The sequence below is a fragment of the Manis javanica genome, chromosome 7 (assembly GCF_040802235.1).
Source record: "Manis javanica isolate MJ-LG chromosome 7, MJ_LKY, whole genome shotgun sequence".
Lineage (NCBI taxonomy): Eukaryota > Metazoa > Chordata > Mammalia > Pholidota > Manidae > Manis > Manis javanica.
In genome coordinates, this window is record NC_133162.1 from 34,650,430 (window position 1) to 34,670,781 (window position 20,352).

Here is a 20,352-nt window from a genome sequence, read left to right on the forward strand (position 1 = left end):
TTTTTCATCTTTGCATTTAGTGCCCCTGGCATTGGCCTGGTGCATAGAGAGCCCCCAGTTATTTCTCTAGCTTACCAGACTTCTTAAAACTTACTAGACTTATGACTGTCCCTGTCATTTGGTCAGATTGTGTCATTTTTTCTCATTACCCTACAGAAGATAGTTAACCATTACAAATATATGTATGTGTTTAAAAGTTTAAATGAAGTATAACAAAAATGCAGAGAAGTGCATAAACACTGTGTCCAGTTTTCTGAATTTTCCAAGTAAACATGCCATGTAACAGCATCCCGTTCAAGAAACAGAGCATATCACCAGAGTCCCCTGCAGCTCCTTTTTATGTCCCCTACCAATCATTATTTCTCTGTAATGGTAACCGCCATGCTGACTTCTAACCCCATAAACTTGTTTTATTAAAACTTTATGTAAATATTAGAATCATATAGTATATACTCTTCTGTGTTAGGCTTCTTTCACTCAGCATTGTATTAAAACAATTCATCTATTCTATTCTAGAACTGGAGTCTATTCATTATCTTTGTTTTATGATATTCCATTCTATGAATCTGTAACAAATTTACTTAATCATTCTATTCTAGATGGATATTTGGGTTGTTTCCGGGTTTGGGCTATTACGAATAATGCTCTTTTGAGGAACATATGTTTGCATTTCTACAGGGGATATGTCTGGATGCAGAATTGCTGGGTCATAAGATTTGTGAATGTTTGCTTTAATAGATCTTGCTAAATAGTTTTGCAATGTGATTGTATAGTTATACCAAATAATACTTCCACCAACAGTGTTTGTGTATGAGTTGTTCCCACATCTTTGCTAATGTGCAGTATGTGTGCCTTTTCCAATTTAGCCATTTTGGTTTTATTTTCATTTCTTTGATGATTAGTGAGACCAAGCACCTTTTTATATGCTTTCTGGACATTTGAATATCTTGTTGAAGTCTCTTGTGGACGTGTACTGCTACTAATTTATAAAGGTCCTTTCTGTATTCTCTGTACAAGTCTTTTGTTGAAAAAAATATTTAGTGTATATATTTCTCCCATTCTGTGAGTTTTTGTTCTTGCTCTGTGTTTTGGTAAACAGATGTTCTCAATTTAATTAGCTTTATTAAAATTTTTCCTTTATGGTTATTGCTTTTGTGACCTATTGAAGATATTGTTTCCTACTCTGATATGAAATGAAAATCTCCTATGTTCTCCTACTTACCTGGCAGGGAAGATACCATGATCACGAAGGTGGTTTTCCCAGGGCGAGGCTTATCCTTTGCACTCCAGATGTGCTGACCCTTGCGATTTCCCCAAATTTGGGAAACTCGACTGTATAATTTGTGTAGTGGGGGACTACATTAGTGCTTTCCCCTGGAAAAACAAAAAAACTCCTATGTTCTTTTAAAGGCTTATTGTTTACCTTTTACATTTAGATCTACAGTACATCTGGAATCAATTTTTGTGTATGGCGTGGCAAGGATGAAGGTCTCTTTTTTGCCACGGGGATATAGAGTTGACTCCAATATCCTTTATTGAAAAGAGCTTCCTTTCACTGCTGCAGTGTTACTATTTTCATAAATTTGGTGACTATTCATATGTGAATCTGTTTCTGGACTTTCTATTTTGTTTCATTTGTCTATTTGCTTATCCTTGTGCCAATAACTACACAGTCTGATTACTACAGCTTTTTATAATAGTTATCAATATCTGGTAGTAGAAGTTCCCTAGATTTATTTATTTTATGCTACCTAGATTGCCTTGGCATTTTTGGCCCTTTTCATATAAATGTAATTTTAATTCAACAAGTATTTACTGACCACCTATTTATTATGTGCTAGGCACAGTGATAGATGCTGGGAATATAGCTATCAGTAAGATAGGCCTGGTTGTTCCTTATAGTTGGAGTGAGTGAGAAGAGCGACTGGCATAGAGCCCCAAGGAACTCAATATTTAAAATCAGTTAGTAAAAAAGGCAAGAGAGAGAGAGAGACTGATTGAGAATAACCCCAAATGTAAGAAAACCAAGAAAGGACAGCATGAAGGAAGCAAAGGGAAGAAGGTATATCCAGATGGTGTGGTCAGCTATGTCAGTGTTACTGCAAGGTCAAGCAAGATAGACTGACAAAACATCCACAGGACTTAGCTCTCAGTGGCTACTTCAGACTTAATGAAGCGGGTTCTGTGGAAGGATGGGGTGTGTGTTTTTATTAGATTGTAAATTCTTAGGTGGGAACAAAGTCCCTTGTTCAATTAGTGCTTAATGAATGTTATGTCATGATGATAATCAAATGATCTGCATACTGCTGAATATCATAAGGGCCAAAATGGTATTCTATTTTATACCACTCCCCTTCATACCATTCTTGGCAGGTGATAAAAGTAATTTCTAAATGGAGGATAATTTAATACTTACTCAAACCTTGGCTGTTTTAGACCAAAAACTGTACTTCATCCATCCATTTATTCATTCATTTAGCAAGCAAATATGGAGCGACTACTGACTACCCAGGACTTGAAAGCTTTGTGCTAGAGACGTTAAGTAGGGAAGGAAAGAAAGGAAACCCAGAAAGACATATTTGACCCATGTATATCTCAGTAACTCTGAAATCTCAATTTTTACAGCCTTCCGAAACTATTCAAAAGGGGTATATGATTAAACTCTTATGATCCCGACGATAAATTACAGAAAATGCTTCCTTCCTGGTTAAATAAAAAACAAGATTTCAGTAGGGAAGGTCTTGTCCTTGTAGGGAGTCCTTCTGTAATTTATTGTTTACTTGGTTATTTATTTATACTTTGAAATTTTTATTTGGATCATTTTCTTTTTAGATTTGAGTGCTCATTTTAGGAAAGGAAGAGCAGAGATGGGTTCATTTTCAAATACAATAAAATTATATTAAGTATGTGTATGAATTATTTAACTTGTAATTATTTATTGTCTTTTATCAAGTGTCAGGGACCAAAGTTTATTTTTCTTCATTGTGATAATTATTAGTAGACCTAAATTTGGAGTCAGGTGTATTAATAAATGTCCAAGTGAACCATTTTCAAGTACACCTGAATAACTTAAGAATTTCTATTTTACCAATAACATCTTGACATTTTAAGTTAACAAATTTTAGAAAACCTATTTCTTGAAAGTTTTTGTAAGGATTTTATGAGGGTACTTTTTTTTTTTTTTTACTTAATTGCTATATTTGAAAATGTAGAACTTTAGTAGGTTACTGAAGTCTTCAAGAATCAGATTAACCTTGAGTTGATCCTTACAGGCTCTGTAATGCAAATAGTAAGGATAGCACATTGGCAGAAGAGAAGCTTTCTTAAGGAGGGTAGAGTAAGAGGAAAAAATGGGGAATATAAGATATGTTGACATTAGGAAAAAGAAAAACATTTAGTTGTCTCAAAAAGAGCTTTTGACCGATTGATTCAAAATGACTCTTCCTCTTAAATTGTTAGCTTTGTTTTTTTCCTTAGTAGTAACTAGAAATAAAAACTACTAAGTGCTGCAAATTTGCTGTCTCTGGTAATATTTTAGTTCTAATTGGTGGAGAAGGGAAATAGGAAATTAAAGCAGTTTTAAATGATGCTTAATATTTTTAGTTCTAAGTTCAGTCAGCATAGTCATCAACTGTCATTTACTCCGATCCCCTTAGGTGAGTGGCATTGAGCCAAATCTCACAAGAAATACATTCTGCTTATGTGAGCAAACTGGTAGTTGAACTATTGCTCTAAGAAGCTGTAGATAATGACAGTTGATATTAATATGTTGTGAGATTTCTGCCTTGGGGTCATGAGGTTTGAGAGAGGAAAAATGTACATGCACCCTAAAAATTAAATAGAAACTGTATCTACTTTCTGTTTTGAATAAAGAAGTCACTGTCCTATGAGTGAAACACAAAACATGTCAAATTATTTTTTAATATTTCATCAAATACTATTTTAGCTTAAAAGTGTTGAATTTTGACTGATTTTATGAATAATGCAAAGTAAACTTAATTTTGACAAGTAAAATAAGGAGGTAAGTTGATTCAGAGCACATCAAGTATAATCTTAACTGATTTGTGCCTTCTTTGAAAACTCAAGTTACAAAGAAATCTTGGTAGATGTCAAAAATTTGTGACTAAATTCTATTTATACTTGACTTTCAAGGTTAATATCATATTTAAGGTATTTTTCATTCAATAACTTTAAAATTGTTTCTTTTAATATGGTCAGATTTTAATTATTTATCTTTCCCCAGTAGTCCCTCCTTCCCTTATCTCTCTCCACCTCATTCTCTTTTGCTGTGGTAGCATTCCTATTGCTGGCTACCCAGTCTTTACCATTCTAATACCATTTAAGGTAGCTCTGCTGGGTTCATTTGAGTCCTACAATCCAGTTTCTCTTTTAACCCGGCTTCCTAAATCAAGTTGACAAACCAGTTTCTTTTTCTCCTTTTCAACAACTCGTGATTTAGATTGGTTAGGAAGATATAATGTTATCCGGGTAACCACCTCTTCCCCTTAGAATCGGTATTTGAGAGGCTTCCTCCTTTCGTTGCTGAACGTGCTTAAGTCTGGCACAGTACCTTGTGAAGGACTTCAGCCCCCACAGTTCCTTGTGTGCGCATGCCCTCTCTTCTTACAGTTGTCAAAGTGCTTTTGCCAGAGCGGTCACATAATCAACCTGAAAGAAGAAAATAAATACTGTACACTTTAAACTTTTATCGATCCTTAAAAACTGGACACTCAAAGGTAACTGCTACTAAGAATTTGTTACTTAAGATCGGGTAATTGCATGTAGAGGAAGATCTATTGTGTGTGTGGTGGGGGGAGGGGAAGGAGATATCTATTTCTCGGACTTTGCTGTAAATAAGAAAAAACAAAAAACAAAAAACCCCGACCCAAACAAACTATACAAGCAGTTACTGAGAGGCATTGCATATTAACTTTGTAAATGTTATCTTAATCTATTGCTTGCCTTTTGTTTAAAAGGGTATATTTATTAAAGATGGGTCTTGACCTTGACAGAGTGAATTTATGCAGAAAGTGAAATTTATATCTCTAAAGAATGTTGAAACGAGAAATAGGTGTTCTTGGTAGGATATAATTTTTAAAATTCAATAAATATGTTAATTATATTATTTATAAAATACTCCTTGAGTCCAGTTTACTTTTTAGCTTTTTTGTTATAGTACAACATTAATTTTTCCACCAAGAGCATGTAGTTTAAACTGGAGGCATTAACAAAAATCATTGATACAACCTCCAGAAAAGCTGGGTAATATTAAAATTATAATTAAATGCATATTTCAGCCATGATGATATGGCTATTGTAAAGACAATTCTAGCCCTCTGGAAGCGACTCAAATCCTGGATTCTAATGGTTTACTGCAGCATTGCCTTAAACCAAGGATGAAAATGTCTCTTTCTATAACCATACCCTAGAACTTTGTGCTGTTGTGATTCCAAGCCTCGCTTGCCTCTTTGTGTCATATTTTACACTACTGAGCAAAGCCATTGTTTTAAAGCAAGGGAACTGAGGAACATAAAATCAATTTTAAGTAGTTTTATTCGTAGTAGTTGGCAGTTTGTGATGTATATCTTATTGGGTTGGGTTTTCTTTGGGGAGTTTGAGGGGCAGGAGTGTAGAAAGAGTGAGCTGGCTGTGAAGAATTTTCTTGAGCCCCCTATTTTGTTTATGTGTGAAACTTTAAAATGAAATATTAACCATTTTAAAGATAGTCTTTAATGAAATAGTAGAACTACTTTTATCTCATTTCTCAGTCTGACATATTTTACTTAATAGTTAAAAGTGGTAGCATCTCCATTTTCCTATATACATTTATTTTATAAGTTATTATAGTGAGGATGTCCATAGGCAGAGCTTCTGTATCTGAATGTCCTTTCTCAAGTGTTCTAAGATGCTTCTCTAACCGAGTTAATTAACTGCATTAAATATATTAATAACTTTGTTGCAATTGTACTGAATGGTCATCTAAAAATAACTGTTTGATCATGTGCTTCTTTATTCGAAATATTTGTTCTCAGGGTCTCAGCGTTGTATCATATATTTAAAACAACAACACATTCTAAACGACAGACTAAGTGATAACTATGTGTATGGAAATCTGATTTTAAGTGATTACTATTTTCATCCTTGAATGAGAAAACAGGCTGTATGGCAGAGGTGAATATAGACCTATGCGAAATGGAAAATACCATACACTCCTTATATGGCTAAATGAAGCAGTGATGGCAGTGCACTATAATTACAATGTATGAGAATTTGGGACTTTGTACTATGCTATTTTTAACACTTTTGCTAGCATATGGTAATTCAGGGTCTTCAAACAGTGATCTTTTATGGCTAATACTAGTTATAAGAGAATGGATTCTAAATTTGCTGAAGTCTTGTGACCAAGGCAGCAGCAGGGAGATTCAAAATTGGAAATCTGACAACCCCAGAATTATCTTGACTTTCTCCTTAAATCTCAGAGGGATATTTTTTTAAAGCCCCACCCCACCTCACAGTGTCTCTCTCTCTCCCTCTCATTCTCTGACCTCAAATTCAACCAGAAAAATTTCTCCACTCTGCAGAGAAATTCTCAGGCTTCTGTTGATACGTGAACCACTGAGATGCTAGGATACTCTTGTGCGGCAGAATTGGCGACAAGAAAATTGGAGAATGAGCAGGAAAATTCTAATCCTTAAAGTAACAAGCACCAAACACTCCCAAACGTTTCAGTAGAATTTTACCTTTTTTAAAACGGTGGGGTTTTTTTGTTTTGTTTTGTTTTGTTTTATGTCTCCTAACAAAATGGAGTAGCTGCAGCTACTGGGAGGCCAGAGAATGATTGTGCAGCTGAGTCCTCCTCCTAACATATGCCAAGGATTTCCTCCCTCGTGGTTCGCTGCTGCTAAATGAAACAATTACCAATGCAGGAAGGTAGTTTGCTAATCAAGAGGAATGACTGCTATTTCTTTAAAGTGCCTGAGCAGGAAAAGGGAAGAAGGGGTCTTGTGCGGTGTCTGTCTTTTTAACCTTGCTGAAGGACGCAGCAGTATTTATTGACGTATGCAAATAACTGGGGGAGGGTGGTGCTTGGGAAAAAACAGGAACCAGAATCAGTTTCTCATTGCTGGGTGAACGCTCTGAGTTCCGGTGAAGGGAGAAGAGACGTGGCGAAATTGCTGTCTTTCTGTCTTATAAGCACATCTCTCACTAGTACAGAAAAGGAACCAAGACATCAGAAAGGGTGAAGACGCTCTCAGTATTTTTAGAGACCTTGCACGAGCCCCACCCCCACCCTGACTCGTTCTTCTAAACGAGAGATTATGGATTTGCTTTGCAATTGGCTAGTAGCGTGGCACTGGATTTTCGCAAGTAAAACACCCGCTCGCTTCAGAGAGGGGCAATAACCATCACATTGACAATAACGCGTCTCTTTTTTCCCGTTTCAGCTGCGCAAACCATGCAGGATGATTTACTGATGGACAAAAGCAAAACCCAGCCCCAGCCCCAGCAGCAGCGGCAGCCCCAGCCCGAGCCCAGCGCAGCCGAAGCCCCATCCACGTCCCTCTCCTCAGAGACCCCCAAGCCGGAGGACAGCAGCGCAGTGCCGGCCCTCAGCCCCGCCGCGGCCTCGCCGGCCCCCAACGGCCCCGACAAGATGCAGATGGAATCGCCGCTCCTGCCGGGCTTGAGTTTCCACCAGCCGCCTCAGCAGCCGCCGCCGCCACCACAGGAGCCCGCGGCACCGGGCGCGTCGCTGTCGCCGTCTTTTGGCAGCACCTGGTCCACGGGTACCACGAACGCGGTGGAGGACAGCTTCTTCCAGGGGATCACCCCAGTCAATGGGACCATGCTCTTCCAGAACTTCCCGCACCATGTCAACCCAGTCTTCGGAGGCACCTTCTCCCCGCAGATCGGCCTGGCGCAGACCCAGCACCACCAGCAGCCGCCGCCCCCCGCGCCGCAGCCCTCGCAGCCCCCGCAGGCGCAGCCCCCGCAGCAGCGCCGGTCGCCTGCCAGCCCCAGCCAGGCGCCCTACGCGCAGAGGAGTGCTGCCGCGGCGTACGGCCACCAGCCCATCATGACCAGCAAGCCGTCCTCGTCGTCCGCCGCAGCAGTGGCTGCGGCTGCAGCCGCCGCCTCATCTGCCTCATCCAGCTGGAACACGCACCAGAGTGTGAATGCCGCCTGGAGCGCGCCCTCCAACCCTTGGGGTGGCCTGACAGCAGGCAGGGACCCTCGCCGCGCGGTCGGCGTGGGCGTGGGTGTGGGCGTCGGGGTGCCTTCACCTCTCAACCCTATCTCACCGCTCAAAAAGCCCTTCTCCAGCAATGTTATCGCGCCACCCAAGTTCCCCCGCGCGGCCCCACTCACCTCCAAGTCCTGGATGGAGGATAACGCTTTCCGGACCGATAATGGTAACAATCTGTTGCCATTTCAGGTAATGCTCCAGTGCACTTGCATACGCCTTCCTCCTACCCCGCTCCCTTTGCTCCTTTTTCCTTGCCTTTTAATTGTCCACTGATTTTTATTCTTCAAAAAAGGCAGAGATGGCCAGCTTTCCTGCTCCTTTCCAAAGCTCCTTTCCAAAGCTCCAGTTCAGTGGGATCCCATTACCAGGGATAAGGGTGTAAGGGAACATTGTGACTGCTAGAGTAATTGTATTTATGCACCCTGACAAGATAGAAAAGCTCCTTTTAGTTTTTTCCTTTCATCATGTTTATGCCTCTTATCTTGACCTTCTTTGACAAGTAAAGCTGCAAGTGTGTGGCAAGGTGCCGGCATTGTTCCAGGATGACTAGGCTGAGATTCCTGTCGTTTTAAGTAGCTACACATTTCAGGTTTTGCAGTCCCATGCTCAAGGTGCCGCCTGAAAGCTGTCCACTCCCGAACCACCCTGGCCATATTCTTAAAGAGGTTAACAGCCCTTGAGTGGTGCTATTTCAGACAGTTACACATGCTCAATAAAACTAACGTGAACACATGTATTTATGTCTCGCCAAGGTGCTGGCATCATTAATAGCAATCAGCATATTGCCCCTGCTGGGAAAATTACGAGTGTGAGATTCCAATAAACACCGGAACTCTTATCAGGGACCAAGATGGAACAGTGTGGAAATTCTAGGGGTAATCCTTCTCAATGTTACCGAGAGGGACTTAGAAATTGTTTTTTTTCCAGAGGAAACAGACAATAGGACGCGACCTTCAGAGCCATATTGCAATGGAGTCTATTTGCTAGCTAGCACTGAAATATTTAAAGCTGCAGTGTCCTTCATTTGGGTCATTTAAGAAGACAATGCAGATCAATTACACCATTTGAAACTGGGCAAAGTGAAAGTCTTGCAACTTTAATGAAAAATGAGCCTTGTGTCTTGGTGTTAAATGGCAATGAAAACCCCAGGAAGTGCCCCAGACAAAATGGTTGAATGGAGTGTCCTTATTCTGTTCTTGTTTTCTAATCCAGCCCACGCCACATCAGTTGGCCGTGTCCTGAACATGTTGAGTTGAAAAGGGGTGGTGAGGGTTGTTCACTGGGTGTTTTTGTTCTCAGGCAAAATTTATCCTTCACTTACAAACTGATTTGGCCATAAGCTTCTAGGCTCAGTTAGAAAATGAAGGAAGGAGAGAGGAGGGCTTTGGATGAGACCTGATTTGGGTGGTCAAAGAAATGAAACAAATCTTTGAGCATTCCTGAAAAATGGCAGAAACGACATTTGACAGAGGTAGTTTAAAGCGTCAGGTGCAATTTGAGCCTTCATTTTATTGCCCTTTACATTTCAGATGTGATGTTTGGGGTGGCTCCCATCACTGAAGGGGGAGATAGGGTTATTGAGAAGCACATGATTCTCTAGTTTAGAGCAAGGATTTTTAACCTTGACAGTTCAAGCGGGTCCATGAAACCCAAAAGTTGTGTGTATGAGAGTTTTTAATGAGGATTTTACCAAATTTTCACAGGTGTTCTTCCTTCAAGAATGGAAGATTTCAATATAAATGTCTATTTCCTTTAATTACTCTAAAGTTTATCTTAATAGAATGAGACACTGCAAGGTGGGATTAGTTTGGTAGATACAGAAAAAGAAGAATCTGCTTTCTGGAATTTATCTTTGTGCATATTTTTGTGGGGGTGCAAATTTTTATGGGAGCATGGGGTAGGACAGGGAGTCTGCATTTGAAAGGACAGCCCCACTTTTTCTAACAGTTGGTCTTTTTTTATTCTGATGTTCCCTATTGAAGTGCAGTCTTAGAGGATAACTTAAAATCTGATAAGGGAGGCCTGGGAACTGAAGTACAGACATCAGTTAGCATGTTTGAAGAGTTGAATCTGAATACAGCTAGCTTTTGATTAATTATCTCCAGAAATGGGGACTAGGGAGAGATTAAAGCTATCCCCCAAACTGATACTGACAAGTAGTGTGAGGATTGCCAGTTGTTTCTCAGCAAACCATTTACCAGCAATGCTAGTGAGAGCCAGGCAGACTGGACTGAGTTCGGTCTCTATAGTTTTTTCATCCCTAGTATTGCTATTGAGTAGGCAAAGATGGCTAAAAGGTTTGTAGGGGGAGCAATTTGATTGAAAATTGAGCTTTATGTATTTGGCCTTGGGAAGACCTACATGGACTTTATGTCTCATTTCTTTTCCTTACTTAAAATGGAGCTTCTGGGTTTTAGAGCAATATTAGAACCAGAGTAGGAGTAATCTGGTTGTGTTTTGGTTTGGAATATTATATCAGACTTGATTTGTGTTGATAAAGTATATCACACATATTTTTTTAAACATATTGAGTCTTGTGTGCAGAATTTTACATTTTTGTGCATTTATTAAAATAATTTTTCTGCAAAAGGGAAAATAAGTAGTCCTAATGACTTTTTAAATATTTGTTTATTTTCACAAATAGGATTTTTTCTTTAAATTGAACAGTTTATTTCATAGAATACCAACTTTGATTTTTTATTTAATTTTATTTCACAGATTCTTTGAGTTAAGAAAGCTTTCAACAGTGGTCTACTCTTATGTATCTTAGTATTTTTAAAACAAATTTAATTCCCCCTTCCACCTTCCCTGCCCTGTGCTGCTTCACTGTCTTTTGCCAGCCAACACAATAGATTTTTTGGAGCTTGACTTCTATGAAGACTATTTGAATGTGGTTTTTCAAACTACATATGCTTCCTTACCCCATTCCCTCAAGTCTAACAAAGTTGATTGGTTTTCCTGGGTTGGAGTGGCTGCTTTCTTAGGGATTACTTGTACCGAAAAGCTACTTTATTTCTACAAATAAGGAAACTGAGGTCTTCAGAGGTAGAGTGACATAACTCAGGCCCTAGAGCTTTGGCTAATTTTGTTGATGTGTGTCCTTAACTTCCCTATAGCACTAGTGCTGTCAGGTAGAATTCATTTTAAGTCAGATTCTCTTTGGACTCTATTCAAAGGGACTTAGTCATGGAACTAGATAGTGAGCTTCTCTATCTGGCTGATGCCTTTTAGTTTTGTACCTCTCACCAGCAGAGCTTACAGTGAGGCACACTCCACTGGAGGAATTACACATATGCATCATTCTATATTTACGTGAGATAGGGAAGCCTAGGTCTGTAAAAGGACTAGAACAGAGATGTTTTCTGTGTAGTGAATTTGGGTTTAAATATCATTATGTGCTTAGAAGTTTAGAAGGGACTTTTGAGAGAACCTGTTTCACCACTCTGCTTATTTTCCAGAGGATAAAATCAAAGTCTATATATGTGAAGTGACTTGCCCAAGTTCAGGTAGATAGTTTCTATCAGAAGCAGGCTTTGGAGGCAGATGGCCTAGGTTTACATCTCAACTATGCCACTTACTGGCATCATAACATTGTTATGTATGTATGTTGACCTTCAATTTCTTCATCCTTAAAATGGAAATAATAATAATTCCTTCATATGAATTCAAATGAGAAGCCATGTTAAAGTGCTTGGCCCATAGTAAAATACCACATAAATAAATATTGGGTTACAATTATTGTTGTTGTTATGGTAATCAGAAGCTCTGCAGGATCTTACAGTATGAGTTACTGATTTTTCATACAGCATGAATCTGAATAACCCCAAACTTCTGTGTAATGTTATTTAGTCTTTTTTTCAGCCTGAGGCTACCTCTGGTTTCTATAACACGTGGTAATCCATCATTTGTTCTTGGGCCAGGCCCTGTGCTAAATACTTTACATGTACTTTCTCACTGGAACTCCTTTGAGGTAGGGAACTATTATTATCCTCATTATATTGACAAAGAAATGGAAGGTTAGTGCATTTACATTATTTGCTCAAGATCACACAGCTAGTAACTGATGGATTTGGGATTTGGACCCAGGCAATCTGCCTCCAGAGCCAGTGGAGGTTTATAATACCTTGGCTCTAATATGTCCAGAACAACAGTTAACAGTGTAGTCAGGAGAAGCAGAAGACTGGGCTGAATCTGTACTTGACCTTATGATATACCCTAGAAATTGTTTAAAAAAATTTTTATATTGATAGAAATGGAAGAAGAAAAATATAGTGTGCATTCATATACTACCACTTAAATTCAGCAGTAGAAATAGTTTTTCCTGTTTATTTATTTATTTAATATATTTTTAATCATTGTATTTTTGGAAAGAAATTCAAATTATGTTCTGCTTTCTGTCTGTATCTCTGCCTTTGTTCCTCCCTTTTACCCCCAACCCAAAATGAAAGTAATTTATATAAATTTTATATTTTCTGGCATAAGCCTAGTTAAATGTAATTGGTGTTAATTTTGCTGGATTATATAATAGAGGAAGAAATTCCTTACATGAAGTCATGAGAATATAAGTAATTTAAAAAGTAAATATGCCTAGTCATAATAAATTTTGAGGAGACATCAATATTTTTCAGCTAGTATATGCTCCTTTAAAAAAATCTTTTCAGAAAGTAATGTAAATTGTCTAGTTTATGCTTGCTTTTGAATAAGGATAGTATGACCTACATTTAAAACTGGAGACTCTTCTGTAGTTGGTTTCTTAACTACCGCTCTAATGCAAAACCATTTAAGGTCCACCCAACCCCACAAACTGTTTCACAACCTATTATGGTATGGTTAATAAGAATGACAGCAAAACCACATTATCTATATTCTGTTTAAGAGAGGGATTGGTTGGAAATATTAGGTTTTCTATGCTACTGAAAACATTAATAATATAAACTATACTTCAAAATTGCATGTTGAACAGTAGTTAGCTTTAAACTCTTCATGACCTTGCAGTGAGTTGATAGAAAAGTACAGTCTCCAAAATGTAATGTTTTTAGATTTCCTCTAGGACACAATTTTATACTTAAGTAGCTTTCTCCATTGGTTGGAGAAGGTTTTGTTGTTGCTTAAGGGCTGCGTAAGGTATAATGCTTGTTCATTTATACCTTGTCATTACTTAGGTGTTTTTTATAGTATTTTGATCTGCAATTTACTATAAAAGTGTCAAAGATGATGGCTTTGTTTACTCCAACATGAACATTTTGATTAAGCCATGTGGATTATACGAAGAAAGAGATGGCGGAGAGCATAGAGTAGTGGACAGCCCATGAAGCTTGGAATGGGGAAGACACTGATTGAAGCCTCAACTCTGTCACTGGTGATTGGGGTGCGTTCATTTATCCAACGATTCTTTTTTCCAGTCTGCAAAAATGGAGAGAGTGCCTATCTTCTGGATTTATGAGAGAATGTGTACAAAGTGTTCAGAAAATTAGATACTGTTATGGTTCTTTGTTGCCTTCCTAACTACCTGTAATTATAGTCAATTACAGCTTAATAGAGGACATATTGTTGATAATCAGTAGTCCAGAATTAAATACTAGTTAATCACATCTGGAAGTGGAGAGGGACTAGAAAGATGTGTCCAGCAGGGATGGAAGAGCAATGAAAGGCTCTTTGTATACTATGGTGACTGCCAGTCCTAGAATGCCAGTCGTGGTGCTCTGAGAGCTGGGAAGTATAGGCTCTGTCATAGGAATGGTGTATATTTGTAACGACCTGCTTCTGCTTATGGCCGACTCACCAATGCAAGTGTATGAATTTTCCTTGCTCTGTGAACGTTTTAATTGGTGGTGGGAGAAATGCTTAAACTCTTAATTTCCCAATTCTTACAAACTTTTTTTTTGGTAATTCTGGAGCTACAAAGTCTAATTTGAAGCTCCTTATTCTCAACATTTCCCTGAAGACCATGCCTTGCTCTCTGTAGGGGCCAGAATAGTTGTCAGAGATAAAATTCAGTAGAGAGCCCTAAATTTGGATGTTGAGAGTTGAGGAGTATAGCCACAGCTTCCAACAGGCTTTCCTGGGAAGATTGCTGTGTGTGCGGTTGTAGCCTGCCTCACAAGGAATTTTCCACAGCTGGTCTTTATACCTTGTAGATGGCTTGTTCTGTGGGGGCTCAGTTATGCTTGGTTCTACTACAGTTGGTTTTCATATCCTTTAATGTTCTTTACAGGTGCTAGGCCTGTAAACATCTTAATGTGAAACCATTGTAATATTTGCATTTTGACTTGAAATAGAAAAGTACTCGTGCATTAAAATAATACAATAAATTAGCATCTTGGAATCAAGCTTGCTTTTCTCTTCCCGTAAGCACTTTTATATAATTCTCAGAAATAATATGTGTTATGAATCCTTGTTGGCCGACTTCAGTGGAGAGGAGCAAAATGGGCACCAAGCAGCCTTTATATAATTTGAAGTAATTGTGGAATTAATGTACATGAAGGCAAGCAAACCTTGTGTACTGATTTTGTATACATAAAATTGTACAGCTAAATATCTTTATCCTCAAGCATTTAAACTTACTGGAAAGTGAAGATCAATTACGAGAGAAACAAAGTAACTCCCTGTCTTTAGTGACTCAATGCAACTAATTAAATGGTCAGTGCTGCCAAATGAACCAGTGTCTAGAAGTTCATGAGCACCTGACACTTAGTAGGTGCTTATTAATTGAATGAGTAAACATTTAAATACAAGTGGCTATAGTTTGTCCTTTCCACAATATAGCATATTTAATATTTTTGAGACAGATTCTCCATGACAGTATTTCTCTACAAGATGTCCATAAAATACAGAAACTTAGGTGAGGGTACATTATGTCATAAAGGTCCTCGATTTGTAAAAATAGAAAATATTATCTGTGTTCCCAGACTTTTAGGACATTCCATAGTTTCTGGGCTATGACTGTATTTGTAGGTTTGGTATGCCAATATATAAGCAGGGTTTTTGCTTTGTCATGAAAAGTTTTTGCAGTCAATAGATGGGAGCACTAGCTTACCATCCTATGAGTTAAATTATTCTCTTCACTATTAATCAGCTCATTTTTGTGGAGTTAATGTCCCCATTATGGTGATCTGTTTGTTTCTGACTTTGCAAATCAAATTATTAATATTAGAAATGACTAGAATGAGGGCCAGAATAATTGTGACAACAGCACTTAGAAAGATTAAGGGGAGAATTATTTGTTCTAAGAGGTTGACAAAGAAGTTATAGTAGGTCCATCCAGACAGTCATTTATTTGAAGAATATGACACTGGAAAGCAGAGATGTAAAGGGCACAGACTTTTTATCTTAAATGTACAGTAGGGTTTGAGGACTGATCAGGGATTGAAATACTTCTGAGGAAACATTTTAGTGCTCAGACAACCCAACTCCCTACTTGAAGTCCAGGAGACCTAGTTCTTAGGTTTCATATATAAGGCAGATGGAAAAGAAAAGTAAATGTGTCCGGAAGCACCTCTTTTTTGTAATCTGCTGTGGAAAATTTCCTTTCCTTTTTGGGACAGAGAAATATAATTTAGATTGCAGGGAATTAAAAATAGTGAAGATCATTGAAGTTTATGAGTTTGTGGGGAAGGCTGAGAGTCAGTTTTTGAATCGAGTCTTTTTTTATGTGTTTGCATTTGATTTTACAGGTTAACTATTCAATACTTTGCTACATTGTTTAAAGCAGTGGTAATCAATAGTAGAATCTGGGAGTTCAGGTAAGCAAAAGAGGGAATAACATATTCAGTATCTTTGTTAACTATATATCTATTACAGAATTGCTGATCAAAGGCATGAGATTTTACACTGTTAAATTTCTTTTGGCATCTTCCCTTGCAGTAATCCATGTACTCCAGCTTTAGGGTGTTCTATTATTTTTGATGCCTTTTTCCAAATAGATACAGCTAACAAATACAGAAGACCCTGAATGTCAAACCTCTTAACATAAATTATTTTATTTAATCCTTACATGTTATTGTGAATTAGGGATTATCATCCTAATTGAAACTCAGAATATTACCTAACTAGTACAGTGACAGAGCAGAGATGGAAACTTAGGCCTTTTGACTCCATGTCCTGTTCTTCCATTCTACTACACCTGCTTGCCTTTTAACTTGTTACTCACTATCTTAATATGCCTCTGATGTTGCACTCCTTCCTCATGTCTTCCCTCATTCCCCCATCCCACATTGTCTTTATAGCTCTGAAATGAGCTGTTTTGTTTTGTATTGTTTTGTTTCTCTACATTAGAATGTAGGCTCCACAAGGGCAAGGACCTTTCCACTGCAGTGTTCCCAGGGATTGTCACAGTCTCTGGGATATTTTAGGCACATGGTAAATATTTGTTGAGTGTGTTAATGATTTACATTTACATATGACTGATTTGGCCTTTGTTGGTCATTTGTATATGGCTAGCAGTGTGAGGGTAATTTCATTTTATAAACATTTAACTGGCCTCTACCAGAGGTCAGGTACTAGGATTAAAGCTGAACCATATCCTATCCTTAACTCCCTGACAAAAATGAATTAAAATATAGGGTCATTAGGTTTATAACAGTGTGTGATATGCACAGCAAAGAAAATATGCTTGAATCAGAGGAGGGAATGATTTTGTGTGTGTGTGTGTGTGTGTGTGTGTGTGTGTGTGTGGAGGGAATGTGTGTGTGTGTGTAGGGAATGATTAAGTGTGTGTGTGTGTGTGTGTAGGGAATGATTAAGTGTGTGTGTGTGTGTGTGTGTGTAGGGAATGATTAAGTGTGTGTGTGTGTGTGTGTGTGTGTGTGTGTGTGTGTGTGTGGAGGGAATGATTGTGTGTGTGTGTGTGCGCGCGCACGTGCACCTGCGCGCGCTGCAAAAGGCTCCAGTAGTCTTCACAGTTTAAAATTTTTGAAGTTTTTCTGATTTTGAAAGTAATACACGTTAAGTATTTAAAACTTGAGGGGATGAAAATTACCCATAATTCTGTTACTCAGAGATGATAAGTACTCTTAATGTTTTGGTGCATTTTCTGCCAGTTAATCTCTTTTTTAGTTATATGTATAATGTATTTTATATGGTTGAGATGATTCTGTATAAACAATTTTATAGCTATTTAGCTTTTCCTATAATTAAACTTATAAACATTTTTATTGCATAATATTCCGTCACATGAATCCATTATAATTTAACAAATTATTTCTATATTTGGAGGATTTAGGTTGTTTTAAGTTTTTAACTATTAAACATAATACTGTCATGAACATCCTTGGGCATTTTAAAGCTTTATTTAGAGTTGAATGGGTAGGGTACCATACACAGACCAGGGGATGAGAGTAGGGGCTACAGCAAAGACTTACTTTAAGCAGAGGAAACAGCATGTACACAGGTAAGAAACAGTATGGTGTGCTGAGAGAGCAGAAGATTGAGGGTAGGGGTGAGGCAAGTAAGAGATGAGGCTAGAGAAGTAGATGGGGCCAGATCACAAAGTGCATTTCAGCATTCTAGGCCTCCAACTCTGTCCATTAGGAAGACTGAAGGGTTTTTTAAGTTGAGAAAGATAGCCACTGTAAGGTTTTTAAGTTGGCCAGTGAAGTGATCACATCTTTGTTTCAGATATAGATTGTCAGGGATGTAGATTGTCAGGAACCAAACACAGGCAGAGAAACCAGTTAACATGTAAGGAATTGAGAGAAAACTAAAGTGAGAGGAAGGGACAGACTTGAGAAATGATGAGGAGGCCAACTGGAAGGACTTGTGATTGCTTGGATGTGGCAAATAAAAGAGACGATGAGTTTAGAATGACTCTCAGGTTTTGGTTGGGACAGCTGGGAAAAATTACCTGTAGGTGAAAATGCTTAATAGTGGCAGATTAGAATTTTCATGACTCATAAGCCAGGTGAATTAGAGTGGAGGAACTTCATAAGGGAAAGTTAGGTGCTGGGAATATTTGAGCAAGTGATTTGACATCTCTTATCCACTTATGCTTTGTGTGACTCTTAATGCATGGGAAGAAAAACCTTATTAAGACAGGTTAGTTCATAGACTACTTATTAGAACACTAAATCTGAGAGAAGAAATGGCTACCATTCTAAGTCAAGAGGTTTTTCTGATTGTAGCCTGATTTTTTTTTTTTTGAACCTTGGGAATTAGAGTATGTGTTAGCTGATTAGTCATCTTGTTTATGGGTTACAGCCTGGCATTACAAAGAACTATTAGGGAATTGCAAACCAGTCAAATGTTGGGGGATCACAGGCAATAAGAAAAATGAACTTGGCATCCTTTATTATTTAAGTTGAATAAATTCATCTGAGAGTTCAGTGGCTTTTATTGGCCAGTCTGAAATATCATTAATTAAGTCTTAGCAAAATTGGGATTAGATCTTATGAAATTTAGTTTTGCCATACTAATACAATGCTTAATTTTTTAATAGGTGTAAACATGATGAAACATTTTGAAGCTTAGGATCCATAGAGCCATGGGGAGATAAGCTTCATGGGAGGGTGAAGAGGAGATGGGGACAGGGTATAAGAACCACCAGAATTGTATGTGTTTATTCATTTGTATTTTTAAGGAGAGAGGTGGGCCATAACATTTATTAAACATTTATTTCCAAAGGAATCTATAACTTAAAAATGGCTTAGAATCACAGACGTAGAGTAAAAACACTGTTACATGGCACTCAATAGACCTTTACAAGATTTTTAAATCTTAAGCATCTCATAAATTTCTTTCTTCCTCTTCATAGCTGAAAGAAATTCTGCCTAACTTTAATGTGAGAACTTCCTAAATAAAGGGAACCAACTCTTCTTTTATCTAGGCTTTTCTAGAGCATTCAAATTACTTTTCATCATACAAATAATTTTCTGAGATAATTTCATTGGTTCTCATTCAAAGGACAAAAATTACATAATCACAATAATAGTAGCATTAAAAGGATTTGGGAACAAAACTACCATCTTTAGGTAACCTTGCAGCTTATCTGGTAGGACAGAAATTTATGGGCTTATTGGTTATAGGTATTGAGTGTACTTTAGGCATTTTTTAATAGGGAAGATATAACTCATGGGTTGATTTGGAAAGTCAATCAAAGCTTCAACTATAGTAAGACACGTACGTGAAAATAAATGGACTAGAAAGTTTTGATTCAAAAGAGGTATAGGAGGTACAACAGAAAGACCTTGTTTTGTTTGTTTGGGGACAGGGTTGTTAATTTTTTGATTCAACAGTTTAAGCTGAAGCTTTATCTGGCACCTCATTGCCATTATTCTCATTCAAAGGACAAAAATCATCTAGAGGAAAACGAAAAGGTTTGATTTTTTAAGTCTATATAATGGCACTACCCAAATCATTGAATCTGGTTAAAAAATAGTTGGCACTTAAGCTGCAAAAAACCATCTAAATACTTTGGACCATTTACAATGCTGATGAAATGTTAATTTGCAATGTTTGTCAAATTAAACTTTGTGTTGATTTTAAGCTGAATAAAGACTGATTGTGGTAATGCTTCAGGCTGTTGCAAAGTAAAACTTTTGGTGATTGAAAAATTTTAAACTCTATCTTTCAAAGACATTTAGTGTTTTAGATTTGGGACTGAGTGGGGAGATTGATTTTATCACATTTTGATGTTAAATTCCTCAACATTCCAAAGACACGAGCTCATCTGAAGGTAGCAAAATTATTTAGTTAACATTTTAGAATTTACTGCCTACTTCCTACTTATCTGCCAGTGTATAGATGATTCTCTTTGACCTATCAACCTTGGTATGATCTAGCATAAGAAATGTTATTCCAGAGTAGCTATTTTAAAGTTGGTGAATCATGCATGTATAACAAGATTTTCATTTTAAAATACAAATGGATATTTGATATTCTAATTTAGGCCTAGATTCTGTAAATGTAAAACATAGAGACTTAAAAAAAATTATAGCTTAGTGTCAAAAATGCAAAGCTTGGCATGAAGAAAAATCTTTTTATAGTGAATATATTCCTTTACACTGTGGGATATAATGAAGGGTTGAAGCAGACAAGGGAGTTGGAGTGACACATTCTTTTAAATGTTAGAGGGACATAAATAATAGAGAATGTATCGAATACTGAGATGG

At 37.6% G+C, this 20,352-nt stretch overlaps 1 protein-coding gene, 1 long non-coding RNA gene and 1 other non-coding gene across 13 annotated transcripts in view; 2 read left to right on the forward strand and 1 right to left on the reverse strand.

Moving 5' to 3' along the window:
- Positions 1-16,183, reverse strand: part of LOC118971909 (uncharacterized) — a 34,213-nt gene extending 18,030 nt beyond the window's left edge. The window contains exons 1-2 of the long non-coding RNA XR_012133126.1: positions 8,371-16,183; positions 1,223-4,668 (exon numbers count right to left, since the gene is read on the reverse strand). This is a non-coding gene — a long non-coding RNA (uncharacterized lncRNA). The remainder of the gene's footprint in view (positions 1-1,222; positions 4,669-8,370) is intronic.
- CPEB3 (cytoplasmic polyadenylation element binding protein 3) overlaps positions 1-20,352 on the forward strand; it is a 191,363-nt gene that overhangs the window by 18,909 nt on the left and 152,102 nt on the right. For 9 of the 11 annotated variants that reach the window (XM_073240696.1, XM_073240694.1, XM_073240699.1 and 6 more), the window contains one exon: positions 7,446-8,437. In XM_073240696.1, coding sequence (XP_073096797.1) covers positions 7,457-8,437 — 981 coding nt within the window. In that variant the 5' untranslated portion in view covers positions 7,446-7,456. Of the gene's footprint in view, positions 1-4,623; positions 4,737-7,082; positions 7,241-7,445; positions 8,438-20,352 lie in introns of those variants that run through there. The other 2 variants (XM_073240695.1, XM_073240697.1) reach the window with 2 other exon arrangements.
- On the forward strand, positions 1,215-1,377 carry LOC118971919 (U1 spliceosomal RNA). Its single transcript, XR_005060668.2, has one exon. It is a non-coding gene; the product is annotated as a U1 spliceosomal RNA (small nuclear RNA).